We start from the raw sequence: 20912 nt of genomic DNA, 5'->3' as shown, positions 1-20912 counted from the left end.
GGGGGGGGGGGGGGGGGGGGGGGGGGGGGGGGGGGGGGGGGGGGCGGCAGAGTGCGGGGCGGGAGGCGTAGGAGGCCTGGAGGCGCATCACTTGAGGCGGTACAGGACCTTGCGCTGCATGCGGTGCTGGATCTCGCCCCGCCGTAACATGAGCTGCAGGACCTTGTGGATGGCGTGCTCCGGGTATTTCTGCAGACAGAAGGCCAGATGCAGGAGCATGCCTCCCGAGGGGACCCCAGAGCACCCCGCTGGCTCACCCGCCCGGCCCTCCTATCCTCCCTGCTCCCAGAGAATGTTCCGGTTTAGAAAAGACCTTCACCCCCCATCTCCGTGGCTCCTAAGAGCTCAAACGCCCTGAGCACCTAGGACCTGCAAGGCTCTGTTCTGCACGTCAACTCCCTCTCCCTCTTCCTCCCATGTTTCAAGGCAGGAGCTGAGGCCCAAAGAGGTGAAGTCGCTCGCTCAAAGTCACACAGCAATTAAGTGGCAGAGCTGGGACTTCAACAGAGTCCATCTGACTCCAGAACCCAAGCTCCTGACACCCTAAACCTCTCTAAGCCTCGGTCTGCTCGCCTACAGAATGGGCGTGCCCCCACCTACCGGGGGACACTGCTCTAAAGGCTGAAGCAAGACGACGTACCCGAAGAGGAGCTCAAACCAGAAACTGATGGACTGTTCCGGTGGTTCGTAAAGACCACAGGTTCTCCACAGCATCTAGAAAGCCTCACTCCTCTCTCTGGGGTCAGGAGCATTGTCCTCCATGAGCAAGACGGCTCAGCCTCCTGGCTCTGCCCCCGCCCCCAACCCCATAAAACCCAGGCAGTGGGGGAAGGGATCAATGGTAAGGGCTGGGGGAGCCTGGCTGTGGTTTTACCAGAACACCAAACCCCCCCCCATCCTCTCCCCTAACGGGACAGAAAACCTTCCCCTCCCCAGACTGAAGCACTCCCTAGGGCACAAATGACAGGAACAGGTCCAGGACAAGGAACAGCTGCCCCGTCCCCTTCCCAGGCCTGTCTGCTGAGCCACAGGCCACAGCTGCCGGGCGGGTGGGAAGCAGGCTACGGGAGCCAGCAAGAGCACCCCCGGCCCTGCTGCCAGGCCCCAGGGAAGGCCCACCTGCTTGGTGAAGTCCTGGATGATGCTATGCTCGGACACCTGGGAGCCGATGGCAAAGCGGCGCTTCAGCTGCTTCTCGATGCGGCTCAGCAGCTCCTGGTCCTCCTGGCTGGTAAAGCCCTCCACCCCTGTGGGCAGAGGGGGACAGCTGGGTGGGAACAGGGTGCCAAGGATCTCAGTCTGCCCATGGTGGGATGGAGGGATGGACAGACAAGGCCCCTGAACCAAGGAAGATGGATCAGAAAAACTTAAAAAAAGAAAAAAAACAAAACGAGAAGAAGAAGAAGAAACACCCCGAAGAAGGGGAACAGCATGCGGGGACAGTGCAGGCCTGAGCAGATGGCTCAGCAGAGCCCTGAAGGCAGGGGCCGAGGCACACCTGTGCGGAAGGATGCTCCAGCCAGAGGGAATGGCAGGTGCAAAGGCGTGGAGGTAGAAACCTGACTTCCCTCAAAAACCAGTCCAGGGGCTAGGGACGTGGCCAGGCCAGAGACCAGGGGTCAGGTCGGAGCCACAGGCCATGGCACGAGTTTTGCTTTGATTCTGGAGGAGAGGCCAGTGGAGGGCTCTGAGGAGGGACAGCAGCTGACTTTGTGAGAATGCTGGTTACACGTGGACCCCATCTGGCTTGTCAGGCAGCAGGGACAAAGTTCCAGGAGAAGCAGAGCTCAGAGAGCTGAAGCCACCAGCAACACAGGAGGGGGGCCAGGCTGCCCCCAAGGAGCCCAGGCAAGCGGGAGGCTCCTGACTTTCCCCTCCTACTGCTGGGTGAGTCTCTCCCGCTGACCAAGGCCCACAGATGCCTGGGGGTTTCAGCTAAGGAGAGGGTGGGGCATGGCCAGCAAAGCCACTGGGACGGCTTTCAAGGCTCCAGGTTGAAAGGGGTCTACACAGCCTACAAGGCCCAAATCCAATTCCACTGTCCCAAATCACACCTGACCTCCATGCATCAGCATCCCAGAGAGCTCTCCATTAGCAAATGTCTCACGGGACAGAAATCCCCTCCTAGGCGGAGACAGCCTTCGCCAAGGGGAGGGTGGGGGTGATCAGGCCCCTTCCACCACCCCAGGTACCAGCCCCACTGGCCCTCGAACCCGCCAAACCTGCTCCCTCCTTAGAGGCACGACGCTGAGCCTTCCCTCTGCCTAGAGAGTTCTTTACCACCACCTCCCCAACACACAGAGCCTTATGTTCTCTCACACCACTGCCTCTATAATGTCACCTCCTCAGAGAGGCCGTCCTGACCACCCCCCTGATGGGGAGGCATCCTATCCTCCTCCAATATATCTGGCCTGTCAGAATCCCCCTGCCGCTCCCCCTCCACTTTTGACTGCCTAAACCTGATCTATCTGCCTTTGCTGTCTCTCCCCCCGCTTAGAAGGAGAGGCCCACAAGGCAGGGACATGGAAATCTGTTCCCTCTTACACCCCAACACCTGGAACAGCATCTGGTAAATACCACACCCCACTGGGGGAAGGAATGAATCTATCCCAGGAGACCCTGGCACACAGTCTGTGCTCCAGAACAATCTGCTGGAGGACTGAAGCTGAAACAGGCAGTGGGACTGACAGTGGTTTGACCCACACTGGCTAAGGGTCAAGCTACGCGACAGGCCAGGCTGGCACCACGAGAAGGCCTCTGAGTGTCCATCTTATTTCTAAGGGCCCAGCTGGCTTCTGGACGGCAGCTGGAAGTCCATGAGGGAAAGAGCTTTGGAAGCGCTCAGAATGGCTGAGCTCACAAGCAGGAGTGCTACCGTTCTCAGACAATGACAAAGTTACAGTCCTTAACAATTAACGGGGTCACGAGGGCTGTGTTCGAGCGTCTGGAAGAGAAGCTGCTGGTTCTCATCTGTGAGGAAGATGGCTGGGCAGGGAGAACGGGGAAGGCGGCTGACCGCCCAGAGGAAGCTCAGAGACGCTGCACAACCGCACAGAAGCGACGAACGCTCCAGGCCTCCGGGATGCTGCCCGGGCCCCGGGGGCCCCCGAGCCGGGACCCACCAAGCCCACGTGCCCGCGTCTGCTCACCTGACAGAGTGCCGGACAAGGCCGCGTCCAGCGTGGACACCTGGAAGAGCCGCAGAGCCTCCTCCACGTCGGCCTCTGTGGCGAAGGGCTGCAGTTTCATCTTGCTGAGGGCCTCCGCGATGCGCACGATGGCCTCCAACTGCCTGCACGGGGGCGACGGGGTGGCCTCAGCTCACGTCCCGCCCTGCGCCATGTCAGGGAGGTGCCTGCCCAACGTAGGAAGGCCACGGGGGAGACTGCCTGCGGTCCCCATGATCCATCTCCCTTTCCTCCTCAGTCATGGAACCAATGTCGACTCCAGCATGTGGCACCCAGCTAAAGACATTTCCCAGCCTCTCCCACATCTAGATGTGTCCATGTGACTAAGGTGTGGCCTTAGTTCTAAGTTCAAATGTTTTGTGGGGATTTCAGGAAATGTCCTGAAAACATAGGCCCTCCTTCTCCTTCCTTTCCTGTCACCTGGAATGCAGAGGTGAGGGCTGAAGTTCCAGCAGCCATCTTGGACTATGAGGATGAGCCTGAGCTGCCAATGACTCTGAGGAGCCATCACATCAGTCCTGGACCACCTACCCTCAAACGTTTTTACATGAGAGAGAAACAAACTTCCAATTTGCTTACTCTACTTTATTTGGGTTTTCTATTACACACAGCCAAATTCACTTCTAACTCCTCAGTGCTAGAGGCAGGAGGCAGCCCAGGTAGGGCCAAGCTCCTAATCACTATTCTCCACTGTATAAACTCACAAGAATGAGGAGTTAAGAACTCTGAAAACTGGAGGTCCAGAGAAGAAAAGCAGTTTCCCTGCAGTCACACAGTGGGCCAGAGTCTAGGACCCAGGTCTCGTAACTCCCATGACTGGACCCTTCCCGCACCCGCAGCCTTCCCTGCAATGAGGGAAGCCAGACAAAATTCACAAAACAGGATTCCAAGTTTTCCCAACCTTAAAATAAGCCAAGAAATACACAGAATGAGAGAGGCCACTGTTTCTACTCCCAAAAGCCTCCCTGACTAACAGCCCATACTACGGGCCTGCACTGTGGTCAGCAAGGGGTGACCCTGGGCCCGGGCTGGCTGGGCACACCCTGCTTTGTAAACCGAAGCCCGTCCGGCCCTCCCGCACCCGGCCCGCCCGCGCCCGCTCACCGCACGGTGATGGGGATGTTGGAGCGGCGGTCACTGTCCCTCTCATGCTGACGGGCTCCGCTCCGCATGATGATATACCGGTTCTTCAGCTTCTCTGCGGCCTCTGCCGACAGCCGGGGGCCACATCTCCTGCAGGACGGTAAGGAGCAGCTAGCGTGAGGCCAGGAAGGAATCTGGGGGCACCCACCGTGTCCCCCAGCCAAGAGACAGTCTTTGATTCAGGGAAATGCTTATATCACCTAATCTCACCCTCATCCTGAGGACGAGAGGACAGAGGCCAGAAGGAGGGAAGCACTGAGGTGGGGCAAGACACACCTGGGGCCAAGCCCGAGGACGGGGCCAGAAGGAGCTCAGAACCGTGACGAGGACCCAGGACTGCTGGGCACTGCACTGCTCAGCACACCAATGGAGGGGGTGAGTTCGAGACCCATCTGACTACAGCGCCTCACTTCCCCATGGAGGGGCCCACGAAGATTCCCCTGCCCTCAGGTTTTACCTCCAAGAGAAACTGAGGCCATGTGCAGGTTCTTAGCACCAGACTTAACAGCACAGCCCCTAGAGCCAGGTACTTGAGTTCAAATCCTCGCTCTGCTACCTCCCACTTAGGACCTTGAACGCGTCACCTAACCCTACTTTCCCTCCACTTCTCTGCCTCAGTCCCACCTGCTGCTTACTACAGCACCCGCAAAGGCATCGGGACAGGGCGAAAGCTCATTTGCACGTGAAACACTCAGGAACGCCTGGCACAGACCAGTGACTATACACGTGATGACTATTATTGGCTTTCTGTGAGAGAAACAAGACTAGAAGGCGCAGCTGCCGTTTCCTGAATGACTCCTCGGTGCAGGGCTCTGCCAAGCTCTCAATCACCCATGCGGTCCTCACGAATACCCTAGGCCACACCAGTCCAGGGAAAGCGAGGCTCAGAGGTCAACCGACTTGCCCTAGGTCACACAGTGGGGGTGGACATTACCCAGAGCCCACGTCCACGATGTCTGCACTGCACTGCCTCCCTGCACGGGAGAGTCCCGGGGGTCTGCAAGACCTTCTAGGTCCTACACACTCGTTTTAGTAATGGGGAAACTGAGGCCAAGAGCCACAGAGTGACCTGTACAAGGTCAGAAAGGAGCAGAGCCAAAACCCTAAGAAGGGCCTCATCTCAGGCACCCTGAGTGAGAAGCAGGCCCAGGCTTCAGGGTTCTCTCCCACGGCAGGAAAGCCGGGCCACCCCACTTCCACAGGGCCCGCGTGCAGGACTCACGCTCGGCAGTAGGCAATGAACTTCTTCAGCTTGGCCAGGTCGACCTCACCCTCCACGGCCTGGGTCTGGGTCAGTGCACTCACATGCAGAGTGATGACGTGTTTGGCCAGCATCTGGGGGGACAAAGGGGACCCTGGGTCAGCCCACAGGCTCTCCCGAGCCTGGGTACCAACAACGAAGTTGACAGGCAGGGAGCGGGGAGCAGGCAGAGCCAGTACTCATAGAAAGGAGGCGGCCCCCTCTTTCCTTGTGAGCTATGAGCTGATTAGACAAAATCCCACAGCTGCCGGGGCCTAATCTGCAGCTGCCTAAGAAGAAGCCTCCAGCAAGCGAGGCCGAGCAGAGGGGCAGAAACAGAGGGCTCTGGTGACAGCAAGCCCCGGATCCGATGGGCCTCACACCTCTAGGCTTGTCCATTACATAAGCCGTTCTGTTCCTTCCAGAGACGTTCTGACCAGAGCTGGGGTTCTATCACTTGCAAAGGTCAACTCCCTTGTCTCGTATACAAGGTGCTGAGCCCAGGGAGCGAATGATTTACCCAACTGTACAGGACAGCCCCAGCAGGAGGCAAGACTCCGGACCCCTAGTCCAGCGTTCTCTGCGGGCCACAGCCACGCCACGCCCCTGGGGCTGCCCGCCTACAGGCAGGTCTGACAGGCAGGACTTTGGGCCAAGCCCTTTGTTTACCCTCCCCCCAGGACCGCAGGCCTGGCTCCCATGGCCCCAGCCAGCTCCTGACGCACCACATCCCTCTCCTCGTTGTGCTCATCCTTGACGATGAAGATCATGTCAAAGCGGGACAAGATGGTGGGCATAAAATCGATGTTGTCCTCGCCCTTCGTCTCATCCCAGCGACCGAACACCGAGTTGGCGGCAGCCAGGACGGAGCAGCGGGAGTTGAGGGTGGTGGTGATCCCAGCCTGAGAGGCAGGAGGAGGGGAGCAGATGACAGAGATGAGAACCGGGGCACATGTCTCCCCCGGGCATACACGTGCACAGGCCGAGTGCTGCCGCCAGCAGAGACCGGGCAAACGGGCAAATGAGCTCCAGCCCGGGTTGCTTCAAGCAGCCTGAGGCTGGGGCCGGATCGCAGCCCCGGGCCAGCACCCTCCGCGTGGCTGGGCCAGGCTGGACGGCAGCCGCTCACCTTAGCTATAGAGATGGTCTGCTGCTCCATGGCCTCGTGGATTGCCACTCGGTCGTCTTCCCGCATCTGTGTGGGGCAGAAACGTCTGTGAGACCCAGGCGAGGGAGCGGGACAGCGGGGCGGTAGGAAAACTACAGTGCCGACCAGTCCCAAGTCCCGACTCAGCCCGGCCCACGGCAGGAGTAGGCGGCCTCTCGCCCTGGTGACAGTGAGCCATGTGGGCTTGGCTCTCCTGTCCCCACTCTCCAGATGGGGAAACTAAGGCTCAGAGAGCTTCAACTACTTCTCTCTAGTGACAGGCCCAGGACCTAACACCAGTGTCCGAGTCAGAGGTGGTTTCTGCTGTCTGAGCCCAGAAGGCCACGCCTCCAGCCCCATGACCATGAGGTGCCACCGACCTTTCGGCCACCACCTCCCCGTCAGACCCACCTTGTCGAACTCGTCAATACAGACGACCCCACCATCAGCCAGCACCATGGCTCCGCCTTCCATGATGAAGTTCCGGGACGAGGGATCCCTCATCACCGAGGCTGTCAGGCCGGCCGCACTGCTGCCTTTCCCAGAGGTGTACACCTGGGGGTGGGGGAGCTGTCAGGACACGACCCAGCTCCAGGCCCTGACCCCACAGACTCCAGGGCCCAGACTGACGGGGCTCGCCCAAGGTCACGCATCAAAGCTAGCTGCAGAACAGAACCCGTGCTCCTCTGTTTGGGTCGGAAGGCCGCCCCGGCACCAGCCTGGACGGGAGGTTCTCCACCAGGGGCTGTCCACATCCACGGCCACCTGAGCCCCACCACAGCCCTAAGAAGCAGCGCTTGGGGGCCCGGCTCACAGATGAGCAAACTGAGGCCCAGAGGAGAGGCCACACGTCCAGGAGGTCTCAAGGCTGGGATGGGGACTCTTGACTGCTAAGAAAAAGCTTCCCCCTCCCCAGTCCCGTCATCTTTGTACAGATCCGCGTGCCACAAGCTGCCACCGTGGCAGGTCCGGCGTGAGGTCGGCTTAAGAATATAAAATACACACGCTTTCAAACTTAAGTGCTAACGAAAGCGAACGTCAAGCATGCCGTGGTGTTTTTTATATTAAGCCACAGGCTAAAACAGTAACACTTGGGATAAAATATTAAAATTAAACTCACCTGCTCCTTTAAGTTTTTACCAGGGCTACCAGAAAACTGGAAACCACCCCCGTGGCTCAGACAGTAGCACACGTGTGTTTCTATCACGTGGCTGTGGCATGAACGCCTGGCACTTCTTATCTCCCCCCAGACCACACCTCCCCCCGCACAACCCTGTCCCGCGGGTCATCTTCCCCCACTCTGAGCCCCCAGACCCTACTGATCACTGCACAGAGGACCCCGCCTACCACACACTCGGGCTCAAATCAGACCCACTGATCACTGCACAGAGGACCCCGCCTACCACACACTCGGGCTCAAATCAGACCCACTGATCACTGCACAGAGGACCCCGCCTACCACACACTCGGGCTCAAATCCCTGCGCTCCCACTTACTCACTGAGGGACCCTGGGCAAGACTGAGCTATTCTGTACCCCAGCTTCCTCCTCCTTAAAAGGGGTCACAGCACCCACCGCACAGGGAGCAGAGCATGAGGCCAGTACACAATGGGCTGTGAACAGTGCCTGGCCCTTGATCTTCGTGCGATGACCAATGTCACGACTTAGTGGGTGGATAAACGGAGTCTCAGGGAGACGAGGCAACTTGCTCAAGGTCCACGGCCAGCTAGCTACCGGCCAGGCTGAGACCGCAAGCCCATGCCGCCTCTCTGGCCACACTCCACCTGCCACCCCAAACCGCCCCACCCCCATCAGTCGCCTTCCTCCACTCTGTGCTGTCCTGACCGCAGCCAAGAGGCACAAGGAAGAGATTCTGGTGAGCTGGTCCGCCAAGGAAGGCCCAGGCACCGGGTGGCCCTGTCTACAGCCTGCCTTCCTAAGGCAGCGGCCGAGCAGAGCGGCGTGTCCCAGGCACTCACCCCGATGGGAGAGCACTTCTCCACAAACTTCAGCAGCTGGGACTTGGCTGTCCCCGGGTCCCCCAGCATCAGCAGGTTGATGTCTCCTCGGCGGGTGAGTCCATCGGGGAGCCTGGGGGAGGACGGGCAGGTGGGCCAGGCTGGGACTCAGGCTGGTCACAGGGCGAGCTGGCAGTCAGCCTCACAACCCGCATCGCGAGCCTGAGCTGCAGACAGGCAGGAGCTCTGGGGCGGGACCCTCATTCACAACCATATCCCCTAGCCTCACCCGTGGTAACGATGGAGGAGAGAGCTTGCCTCCAGGCCAGGGACAGCCAAGGACACAGCACTAAGGGCAGGTGCACAATTGGTAAGTGTCTGATCAGACAGCCCTCGTGGCTGGAAAGGAAAGGGGGGCCCCAGCAGCCCATGGGCAGCACAGTGTGACAGACACCGGATGGACAGGATCCGGGCCCCGCTGATGTGCCTCTCAGCAAGTCCCTTTAGCTCTTCGTGCCTCAACTTCCTCACCTCCAAAGTGGGCTTGGTCAGAGCTTCCTCTGAGGGTGACTGTGAGGACTGGCCAGGTGTCAGACACACAAAAGCGCTTGCAAGAAAGCCAGGTGTATAGTGAGACCCCAGTAAGTGGTAGCTGCTGGTAATGTTATCTTCCCTAGCTCTGCTACTTTCTAGTTTCAAGAGGACACGTGCTGTCCTGCAAGGGCTGGGTTCTCACCTGTCCTGTCCCCATGGAAACTTGGGTCCAGAGAGATGGGGTCTCTCACCCAAGGTCACACAGGAAATAAGCAGCAAAACAGATTTAATCTCTGGTCTCCAGACCCCCAGCCCAGAGCTCTCCCCACTGCACCTGCTAGCCCCCCTCCCCCAGTCCACCCCAGCTCGAGTGAGGGGATCCCTCCAGGTAGGAGAGCATGGATTAGCCACTAGCCAGCTGACAGCAAGCCTGGGAGCTGGCGAAGGGGCCTGGGAGTAGCAGGCAAGGCTGAGGGACCCAGGAAAATGAGAACATTCAAATCCTGACCATCGACGGCTATCCTCCTATGGGCCAAGTCACCCGTCCCCTCCCCAGGTATGGCGGGACTGGACCCCCACCTCTTCCGGGAGCCCCCAAATAGCAGGCAGGCAATGGCCTTCTTCATGTCTGTGCCCCCGAAGATGGACGGAGCGATGCTCTTGGAGATGACCTCGTAGACATTGGGGAGGGCGGCCAGGCGCCGGAACTCCTCCTCTTCCTGGGGGGTCACGGCCCCGGCAAAGCTGCGGCCTGGGTGAGGAATGTGAATGCTGTGTGAGGCCGACCCTGGCCAGCCCAGTCAGTGACCCCTGCAGGGAAGGACCTCAGAGCCTGGATGGCATAAGCCTGAGGAGAGACACCCCAAGACTCCCCATCAGGAGTGGGCCTGTGCTTGCAGTCCAGTGAGTGAGGGGAAGGCGCGTCTGAGGAGCTAGAGTGCCAGATGACAGAGGCCCTTGGGGGCCACTGGGAAGGGTGGAGACAGGGACAGCAGGAGGCCCAACCATCACCTCGGGGCGAGATGGCAGGGGCTCGGTCCAGGATACAGCACAGCCGGGGCCCCAAAGCCAACTCACCAGAGCCATCTGTGTCCACCTGGATGCCCAGCACACGGATGTAGGAGCTCCGGATGCCCACACCCACCCTGTCGCGGCCCCTGCTGGAGGTCAGGCCAAACTTCTTGATGGAGTAGATGCCCATGATGGTGACCCTGTTCCCCGGGACGACCTTGTCACACAGGTACCTGAGGAGACGGGGGGGGAAGGAGAGACAGAGAGGAGAGTGAGTGAGTCCCTGACCCTCTCACCCACCCTGTAACACTCACGGTCCACCTGAGCACTGGTACTCCAGACCTCTCCTTCCCCCAGGGCCCCCACTCCAAGCACGCAGGACTCAGCTGCCCACAGGACAGACAGCACTGAGCACCCTTGGTCGTGGTGGTGGCCTGACCCTTCCCTGCCCTCAAGGGTTCATTTGCTCTGCTGGCTGGGGCCACAGGGGAGGCTCGCGCTAGCCCATCCCAGGCTTCAGAAGCCCCACTGCCATCTTATCTGCTGCCAGACTCGCCATGGGGCTCCTCTCGGCCACCTCGGGGGAAGCCTTCCTCAGGCCCCCAGCCTCTCTGCAAGGGCCTCTCCCCCATTTCTGCCTCTTCGGAGCTCCACAAGCTTGGGCACCTCCTGCCCCTGGACGTCCACGTCCCCTTCTCAAAACTAAGACACTGAAACAAGGAGTCGCTCCAGTGAGAACCAGTGTGGTGCAGGGGGACACGGGGACATATATCTTCACTCTACCACTTAGAAGCTGTGTGACCTCAGTGAAGTCACCACACCTCTCTGAGCTTGGCGAAAGCGGGGGGCAGTGATAAAGTGATCGGACCTGCTCAACTGTCGTGGGATCAAGTGAGGAAACAGACCCAAACGTGCTTTACGTGCCGGAGTCACCTCCCATAAAGCAGAGTCGCAGTCATGGCCTTGAGAGCATTCTAGGGCGCCCCTTCCCATGCACCGCTTTTTTTTTTCTTCTTTATTTTGGAGAGAGAGGGAAAGAGAATATCTTAAGCAGGCTCCACGCCCAGCACGGAGCCCAATGCGGGACTCAATCTCACGATCCTGAGATCATGACCTGAGCCGAAATCAGGAGTCGATCACTTAAGTAACTGACTGAGCCTCCCATACGCGCTTTCCCAAACACCACCTCTTAAGTCTGGATCAGAATGCCTGGAGAATAACCGAATGGACACCAAATACTTAACTCATACAGGGGCGCCTGGGTGCCTCAGCCGGTTAAGTGTCTGCCTTCGACTCAGGTCATGATCTCTGGGTCCTGGGATTGGGCCCATGTCGGGCTTCCCGCTCAGCGGGGAGTCTGCTTCTCTCTCTCTCCCTCTGCCCCTCCCTACCGCTCATTCTCTCTCTCCATCTCTCTCAAATAAATAAACAAAATCTTTAAGGACCTGTACAAAACACATTCATTTTCCAATTAACATCTCCCAGCAGCCCAACTAGAAATTAAGGACAGTCATTACGCCCATTTTACTGCTGAACAAACTGAGCCTTCGCCAGCTCACGTAACTTGCTCCAGTCGGCCTCCTACAAGTTTCCACCGTCACTGACCAAGTTAACAAAACCTACGGATCCACTCCTCAGAAAAACTCGCAGCACAGAACACCTGCATGCACATCCAGGTGTGCAAGCCCAAGTGAGGAACGCAGCTCACATCTCCAAGCCTTCCTCCCAGGTGGCCACGAGGGAACCAGACTCTAACTGAGCACCTCTCCTCCTTCCCAACTGTCCCAAGGAAGAACGTTATCAGAAAGCCCAGGGCGCGGGCAGGGCAGGGGGGCTGGCAGAGGCTCTCCAAGCTGCAGGGACTCTCCAGGAAGGGCCCGGGCTCAAAGCACACGAAGCCAGTCAGCCTCTCAGAGCTCCAGGGGGCTCTGGAACTGCACAGCGGGGGACACAAGCCTTTGCAGATTCTGGAAAGACGGAGCAAGCGAAACTGTATGGGAAGCACCAGCATTCCAGGGAACAAGTGTTCCAGAACAAGCCATCCTCTCCTCCCACCACGCTCACCGGGCCTCAGCCAGGGCCACCCTCCCGCGTGGATGCCCACCCCCAGCCCGCCTCACCTGTCGCAGTAGAGCTGCATGTGTCTGGGCATCTCGCCATGAGGCACCGCGTCAGGCAGCTCCTGCAGCTTGAGGGTCTGGAAGTCCACACACTTGCACTTGTCAGGCATGATAAAATATGGGTCCAGTGGGCATTTGGGGCGCCCGGCCTGATCCCTGCATGGTGGGAAGAGAAAGGGTCACCAGAGCTCCCCCGAGAACCCGAAGCCCAGGGAGTCCATCCAAGGAGTCGGGGACAAGATCCGGCCAGTAGCCAGTTGAGAGTCTCTGGAACAAGCTGGATAAGGCCCTTAAAAGGAATGCAGCTGTGGGGGGGACCATGAACCAGATCAGGAGCGGGGAGGTCTGCTCCAGGCCTGGCTCCTCCATTAACTTATGGGACGAGACAAGTCATACTCTCAACGCCCATGAGGATCTCAGTGTCCCCACAGGTAGAGGGACCAAATCACCAATGACCTTATGAAACACCCACTCAAATCCCAGGATCTCTCGGTGAGGGTCTGGGCACCTAGAGACCGTTCTCAGGGTCTAGGCCTCTTTTTACTTCCACATAATGAAGTCATAGTTCAACCGTCACAGCCATGCTCCTGCAAAGCATCCACGTGCCCGACGCCTTCCTACAGGCCAGGGACACAGCAGGGAACAGAAGTCCCTGCTCTTATAGAGCTCACGTTCTAGTCAGGGGTCAGGCGAGACTGAAAAAGCCAGCTGGCAAATGGCTGCATGACAGAATGACGGCAGTGCCCCATGCTGTCGGGTAGGTGGGGAAGAGTAGCCAGGTACGCGTGCACGGAGTGTAAGATGGAGGAACCTTTGGGAGGTGACATAAGAGAAAGCTGACAGAAGGGAGACCGAGGACTGTGGAGGGCAGAGGAAACAGCACGTTCAAAGGCCCTATGCCAGAAGTGTGCTCAGCGATCCCAGGAACAGGAGGGAGGCAGTGAGGCTGAGCCTAGAGAGAGGGAGGAGGACCATGGAGGGCCATGCAGGCCAGGACAGCACCTGACTTTCGGTGACATGAAGGGCACCTGCAGGGCAAAGAGTCCTCTCCACCAGCTGCAGGAACAGACTGGGGGACGAGGATGGGCTCGGGGGAGCACCACTCCAGGTGAGAGAGAACACCAGCATGGAGCAAGGCAGCAGTGCCAGGTGCTAAGAAAGGGTCGGATTCTCTACGTGCACTCCTAGGAGCAGAGCCAATAGGACTTGCCGGTTGTCCACATGCAAGGAGGAGGAAACACTGAGACCAAGGACTTGGGCCTGAGCGCCTGAAAAGATTGCACTTCCATCTGGGGTGCAGGGGAGGGGCTGCAGAAGGGCAGATCTGGGGGTGCGACGGAGGTCAGGTCTGCGTGGGGCACGTTCAATCTGTAACATCCACTGGACACCTACATGGGGACATCCAGCCGGCAGCCAGATCCGACCCTAGAGCTCAGGGGAGACGCACGTGTGAGCGTCCTCTGCACGTGGACCGCACTGAAAGCCTGAGATCACCCAGGGAGCGAATGCAGAAAAGCAGCAGCAGAGCTAAGCCCCAGGAACTGCAACATTTAGGTCAGGAAGCCGAGGGGGACCAGCAGAGGCCGAGGAGCAGCCTGAGAGAGGGGGCAGGCCCTTCAGATCAGGGGTGGAGATCATTTCCTGTACGGGGCCAGAGAGTAAACATTCAGTTTCAGGGGCCAAGAGGCCAAAGACTCTCTGCCCCTGCACTGCAAATGCGGTCAGCGACAATGTGCGAATGCACGAGCGTGCCGTGTTCCCGGGCCAGCTGCTCCGGCAAGCCAGGTGGCTTCAGAAGACTCCAGACAGACTCATTCCCCTATATGGCTTTTCCCTCCCAACCCCAGGTTCCCCAAAGGCTGTCTGGGCGTACTGGCAGGGACAGAGCTCGCCAACGGAGGACACCGCCCTGGAGCCCCGGCGCACCGGCTGGTCCTCGCCCTTCCCGTCTCCCCCCACGTCACCCCCGGCCCAGCCGCAAGGCCCACTCACGTGTTGCACTTCCGAGGCAGGGCATAGCCCTCGGCAGCTCCGGCACTGGATGGAGATGCGGGTGGCCTTGGCGCGGACCCCGGACGCCGAGATGATGATGCCAGGGATCTTCACCAGGTGCGACATCATGTCCGACTGCAACAGAGCCATAGAGAGGGTGGTTGGTTAAAGGGACACAGGCGTAGCGGAGATTGGGATGAAAATCTCCTTTTCTGGGGCTCCTGGCTGGCTCAGTCGAAGAGCATGTGACTCTTGATCTCCAGGTCTTGTGTTCAAGCCCCATACTGGGCATGGAGTCTACTTAATTAAGAAAACAAAACACTTTCTAGAAAATCTCTTTTTCTAATGCATGCTAAAGTATTTAGGGACAACGTGGCACTTCTGCAATTTACTTAAAACTTAGGAAGGGTGCCTGGGAGGCTCAGTCAGTTAAGTGTCTGACTTCAACTCAGGCCATGATCTCGGGGTCCTGGGATGAAGCCCCATATCAGGCTCCGTATGCGACAGGGAGAGTCTGCTTCTCCCTCTCCCTCTGCCCCTTCCCCTGTTCGTGCATGTGCACTCTTTCTCTCGCATAAACAAAATCTTTTAAAAAAATGAAATTAAAATACTTAACCACCCCCCTCCAAAAAAAAAAAAAGAAAAAGAAAAAGAAAAAAAATAGCAGGGTGCCTGGGTGGCTCAGTCAGTTGAGCATCCTGCCTTCGGCTTGGGTCATGATCTCAGGGTCCTTGGATCGAGTCCCACATCAGGCTCTCTGCTCAGCAAAAAGTCTGCTTCTCACTCTCCCTCTCTCAAATAAGGAAGGAAGGGAGGGAGGGAGGGAGGGAGGGAGGGAGGAAGGAAGGAAGGAAGGAAAAAGGAAAGGAAAGGAAAGAAAAGAAAAGAAAAGAAAAGAAAAAGAAGAAAGAGAGAGAGAGGAAGGAAAGGAAGGAAGGAAAAGAAATGGCAAAAAAGCCAACATGTTACCCTTTAAACCCAGGTGAAAGTACATGAAATTCATTACACTATTCCATCTCCGTGTGTAATTTTCCATAAGCCAAAACAAAAAACAAGAGAAGTTCCTTTTATCACTTTCTTCCCGTTCCCAGTGGCTCCTCTGGGACGGGCAGGCTACAGGTTCACGCCGGCACCCCCTCCGCAGCCTGGGACACGGGGGGCGGAGAAGGAAGGACGCTGGCCCCCCCTGTGGTACGTAAGGGCACATGTGCCCGCCATGACCCGGGGACACTGAACTGCTGGGGCCACCAGGGAGCACGTGTTTTAGAACACGAGCTATAAAGCTGCAGGTATCCTGGCACTCCAGAATCCCGAAGGGGGACGGGGGCTGCCTCAGCCCCGCCAAGCCATCCTGACAAGTGATCCTTCTAGAGAGGGCTCCTCCCCATCACAGGAAAACCATCACCTAAAGCAAGCCGTTCACTGTGTCCTCCCACAAGTCTGAGAGTAGGAAGCGTGTCCCTGGGGGGAGCTGAAGCTTGGCTCCCTCACGAAAACAGTTGCCCCCACAAAACAGATCCAGCGCCACTTCCACAGAGAAGCAAACACGTGACCCTGAGCTTGATTCCAAACATCAGCATGGAGCCCCTCCTTGGTGCTGGGAATAGAGATAAAGCTGACAAGTTCCAGAGCCCACCGCCCTGCTTCTGGAACAGACCTGCCATCAGAAGGCTTGACAGGGGCCCCAAGAGAGCTGCAGGATGTGGGGATGCAAGCAAAGACCAGAGCACGGCCCTGTGGGTGCAACGCATGACCAGGAGGTGCCATTAGCCAAATGGGTGACACTCAGGCCCCACTGCAGAGCGGGCCGCACACAGGCACGCACATCACTTCCCCAGACTCTAACAACAGCCCTATGACAACCACCAGCGTCCTGACCATCAGCACTTCCTGCTCACTGCTCTCCTGCTATTCTATCAGTTCTCCACATGGCAGCCAGAGGGATGGTTTGCAAATGGATTCAGCCCATTCTACTTAAACATCTGTTTTCCTACTGTGCTTCTTACAGAATCCAAGCTCCTTCCCATGGCTGGAAAGGCCCTGGCCCTCTGGCCTCTTCCCCCCTCCCTCTTCCTTTCCCCCAGGCCTCACGCTCACTGGGATCTGGCCACACTGGCTTCCTCTTATTCCTTGGAAGATGCCACTGTCCCCACCTCAGTGCCTTTGCACCTGCTTCTCCTTGAGCCTGGAANGCTCTTCCCTTGGGCTGTCACGAGGCTGATGCTGCATCACTCAGACGCACTCCAACATCACTTCCTCAGAGGCCTCTACTGACCACCATCCACGTCCCTCGGCCACTGTCATGTTTACCTTGTTCTTCTCTTTTCTTCACGACTATACACGGCTCCTGAAGCCATCTCAATGTCCCTTACCTATCTCTCCCACCATAAGCTCCTTGAGAAGCAAGTCCTGTCTGCTTATAGTCAGGGTCTAGCCCAGCACCTGGAGCATACCAGCCTTCAGTATTTGTTGACTAAAACAAATAAATACCCGGGGCACCCCTGGGTGGCTCGGCTGGCTGGATAACCGACTCCTGGTTTTGGCTCAGGTCATGACCCGGCCCCGCTTCGGGCTCCAAGCCGAGTGGGGAGTCCGCTTGTCCCTCTCCCTTGCTCCATCCCCTGCATTCAAGCTTGCTTGCGCACTCTCTCAAATAAGTAAATAAAATCTTTAAGAAAACAAACACCTGGTTGACAGACTGGCTCTGCCAAGTGCTCCTGCTTCCCAACCACTCTTTAGCCACGCTGGCTGTCCTTCAACATGGCCTTGGACATATACCACGCCTTCCCTGCCACTGAGGCCACACATGGGCTATACCCGGCCTCCCTGGAATGCTCTCCCAGCTATCTGCCCGCTCGGGTTGTTCTCCACCAAGGAAGCCTTCTCTGTCTTTCCCAGGGGGCCACCCCCCTGATTTCTTCCACTGCACCTACAGTCATCTACAACCATTACGAGTGACATTCACTGGTTTACTCGGGTGCCCTCCACACGCGCGCGCACACACACACACACACACACACACACCCCTGGGGGGGAGGGGATATAAAGTCCACAAGAACAGGAGCAGTCGTTTAGTTCAACATTGTTTCTCCATGACCCAACTCAATGCCTTGCCCACAGGAGGAGCTCACTTTTCAATGAGTTAATTTTACAGAGGAAGAAACGGGCTCAGAGATTGAGTGAGCTGCTCAGGGTCACACAGCTGGCACTCAAGTCTGCCTGTGTCTGAAGCTCCTATGCACCGTGCAGCAGCCACTGTCACCCTCCCACTGGCCTAAGCGGACCCACCTTGAGGCTACGAATGCTGGACGGGCTGGCATCCGACTTGAGCATGACCTGGATGTCCTGGAGCACCTCCTCGCCTGTAGGCCGGGGCCGGGTCACCTCATCAGCCACCTCCTTGGCAGCTTCCTCGAGCTGGAGAAGAGGGAGGCGACAGCTGTTGGTGACCAGAGCAGGACCAGCCCCAGGGGACTCAGGGACGGCGTCCCACTCACCAGCTGCAAGTGCTCGGCCGGCTGCTTGTACAAGTAGTCAGCCAGGTCCTCGTCGAAGCTGGCCAGGTCCTCCATCTCCACTTCGACCCAGTACTCCCCCAGATTGTAATGGCGCTTGAGCTCATCCCTGGCGTGGGCAGGTGGCAGGGTGGGGGCGGAGTACAGAGAAGAGGAAATCAACCCTGGCTGAGGGGCGCCTGCACCCCCAACCTGCCCCCACTCCTTTTCCCAAACACCTATCGAGTTCCAGGTGGCTCTGGGACATAGCCCTGCAGAGGGTCCTTGCGGCCCACAGAGACATGCTCCAAAAACAGCTCCATAGAAACAGCCCACGAGATGGCTGCGGGAGACTCCAACCCTCGAGACAGGGCTGTGTCCACAGGTTAGTTTGGGAGACGCCCTTCTTTCCCTGCAGGACCCCCTGGAGCCTTTTACTTTCTCCCGGAGACTAACAAACCACAAAGCTCAAATCTGGAGACCACAGATAACAGAGACTGTGTCTGTCTTATCAACCACCAAACGGACTTTTTACGGAGCATCCCATGGGACTCTTGTCCCAAAACACACTTAGGGACCACTGACCCAAACCGGAAAACACCTTGCTCTAACAGGCCACCCATACCTCTCCACCCAGACATGCAACTGCTCCTATAGGGAATGCCCTCCACACCTGAAACTCTTCTCTCAGCCAAGGGTCAACACAGGCTCCTCTGGAAGCCCTCCCTCACTCCTCTTTTATGTTCCTCCTTTGGGAGAACTGTCACCTTGTAATTTATCTGTTGACCTCTATGCCTTGCCCCCACGGACTTAGGAGCTTCTCTGACCTATGACTCTCTCTTTTCATCTTCGTATCTCAGTGCCTAGCACAATGCCTGGCACACACATGGTCAATGTTCGCTGGTACATGAATAAATGGAAGGCAGAATTGCTGACATCCATTTACTGATGACACAGCGAGTCGGTTACTTGGAAGTCACTCGGCTAATAAGTGGTCACGCCCAAGCCTGGACCCACAAATTCACCTTCTCTGCATTTTACGGTGGGAGGGATAGAGGCTGAGCCTACGAGGATTTGGCACGATGCCTCGGTTAGACAATGACGAAGAGCGGGTTGGGTGGGTCGCTCAGTCCCTGAACAGTGCCTGGCACACAGCTGGCACACAATAGAAGTTGCAAGATTGGAACGAATGCATAAGTGAAATAAATCCTGCCGACCATCTTCACCTTTTGCACACACAGAGAACTTGAGTTTAGGAGGCCTCAGAGACATGACACAGGAAACCAACAAGAAGCAAATGAACCGCAACAAGTCCTGGATAAAGAACCAAAGGGCCCAAGAAGTTCTAGATGGTCGTTAGGGGCCCACTCAACAGGTGGCCACTCAAAAGTTAACTTCGGGTATAAAATGTACAAAACCAAATGCCACACGAGTACGGCAGGGATGAAGCTCGGCTGGAACCCAAATCCTCAGACCTGGGACAGGCTCCGTCCCCTCGCTGGGCCCGTGCCCCCATCCGTGCTCTAGAACACTAAAAGGCTCTGAGTGCAGACGCGGGTTCATACTGGGTCCATCTGCTCCCCACTGGGGGGTGTGCGTGCCGACCCCCTCCTCCCCGCCCGCCCCATCCCGCACCTGTATTTGAAGGTGAAGCCGGTGCGGTCGGTACCCACTCGGTACTGCCGCAGGAACTCCTTGAAGCGCCTCTGCAGCTGCGATTTGCGGGCCTGCCCCTCGTCGGCCGCGGTGTCCCCCCCGAAGCTGTCGCTGTAGAAGATGCCGGGGTCGTCGAAGCCCGACATGACTGCGCCTGGTGCGGGGACAAACAGCTGGAGCCGGGCGGCGGCGCGCAGCCTCGGCTCGCATGCCCGGAGGCTCGGCTCCGAACGCGGGGCGGGGGGGACCCCAGCCCTCCCAGGAGAGACCCTGCCCACCCTGCTGCGCCCTCAAGTGCGGACGCCTGCACACTCCCCTTCCCCCGCCGCCCCCCGCCCCCAGCCCCCAGCCCCGCCGGTCTCACCTCCCCTTTCCCGCACTTCCCGGACCCGGGTACACAGGAACCTCCACGCTCCGCCGCCGAGTTTCGCGGGAAAAACAAGACGCGGCGTTCGGACGCCGCGGCCGCTGCGCCCCGATTGGCTGGCCGGGGTCCCGCAGCCAGCGATTGGGCCGCTCTGCGCCCGCGAGCACCGCCTCCCGGGCCGGCCACCGGAGCCGATTGGCTGCGGGGCGCATGACGTCATGTCCCTGGCCTCCTTCCGGGCTCCATTTTCTAGGCCGGACAATTTGGCGCGAAACTTCTGACCCGGGAGGAAGCGGCGGCGCGGCGCGGGCGCAAAGATGGCGGAGGGGCGGCCTTCGGCCCCGAGCTGCGCGCGTGTGCGAGGGCTTCCCGTGTACACTCCTCGGGCCTTTTTACAAGTCTCCTGAGAAAATGACCGCCCGCAGAGCGAGGGGCTGGGAGACCTGGGGGTTCAGAAGCCGTTGCTGCCCCCTGCGCCGAGCCCTCCCTATCACAGGCGCGCAGAATGTCGGAGAGGACTCAGAAATAAGTCACCTCTGGGCCCGAAATCGTCCCAACCTTGGGACTCAAGGATGTTTTCTTGGACCCAAAGGATGATACCTTTTTTCGTTGTAGAAGACTTCTCATTACTTGGCAATGCTTAAAATTCGCGAAAATTCCCCATCAGATACCCAAGCTAGCTTGAAAAACGGCAAGATGTGGCAAAACTCGGCGCTCTCCAGCAGCAAGGAGGGCGGCGTTCTCTCTCTTCCCTTCTTTTCCAGCCCCACCCTCCAGATGAACAACTGGAAATAATGTATTCCTTTTGCCACAGTCATGGAATCGTGCACGCGCAGTGTGTAAAATACGTGCACTTTACAGTGTATTAAAAAAATCAAGAAATGAATCTAACACTTGCTTTTCTCATTAATACTTCGTGGAGGTTCCTCTGAGGACAGAACAGATTTAACTCTTTCAATTCTTTTTTTCTTAGTAATCTCTATACCCAATGTGGGACTCGAACTCAGGATCCCGACATTAAGAGTTGCATGCTTTGGGGACAGAGCCAGCCAGGCGCCCAACT

At 58.0% G+C, this 20912-nt stretch overlaps 1 protein-coding gene across 1 annotated transcript; it reads right to left on the bottom strand.

Annotated features, from left to right (window-relative positions):
- Positions 1 to 34: 34 nt before the first annotated feature.
- On the bottom strand, positions 35 to 19977 carry MCM5 (minichromosome maintenance complex component 5). The gene is given in 18 exon segments (XM_040637439.1): positions 35 to 189; positions 1120 to 1247; positions 3150 to 3292; positions 4293 to 4421; positions 5554 to 5666; positions 6297 to 6473; positions 6701 to 6766; positions 7130 to 7273; positions 8697 to 8808; positions 9789 to 9960; positions 10287 to 10453; positions 12341 to 12496; positions 14333 to 14365; positions 14367 to 14467; positions 17621 to 17749; positions 17830 to 17956; positions 19462 to 19636; positions 19847 to 19977. Coding segments are annotated over 17 exon segments (2166 nt in total). The 5' UTR covers positions 19629 to 19636; positions 19847 to 19977; the 3' UTR covers positions 35 to 87.
- Positions 19978 to 20912: the final 935 nt, after the last annotated feature.

Source organism: Ursus maritimus, unplaced genomic scaffold (genome assembly GCF_017311325.1).
Source record: "Ursus maritimus isolate PB19 unplaced genomic scaffold, ASM1731132v1 scaffold_21, whole genome shotgun sequence".
Taxonomy (NCBI): Eukaryota; Metazoa; Chordata; class Mammalia; order Carnivora; family Ursidae; genus Ursus; species Ursus maritimus.
Note: the sequence above shows the minus strand (reverse complement) of the source record. Positions and strands in the feature narration are given on the sequence as shown.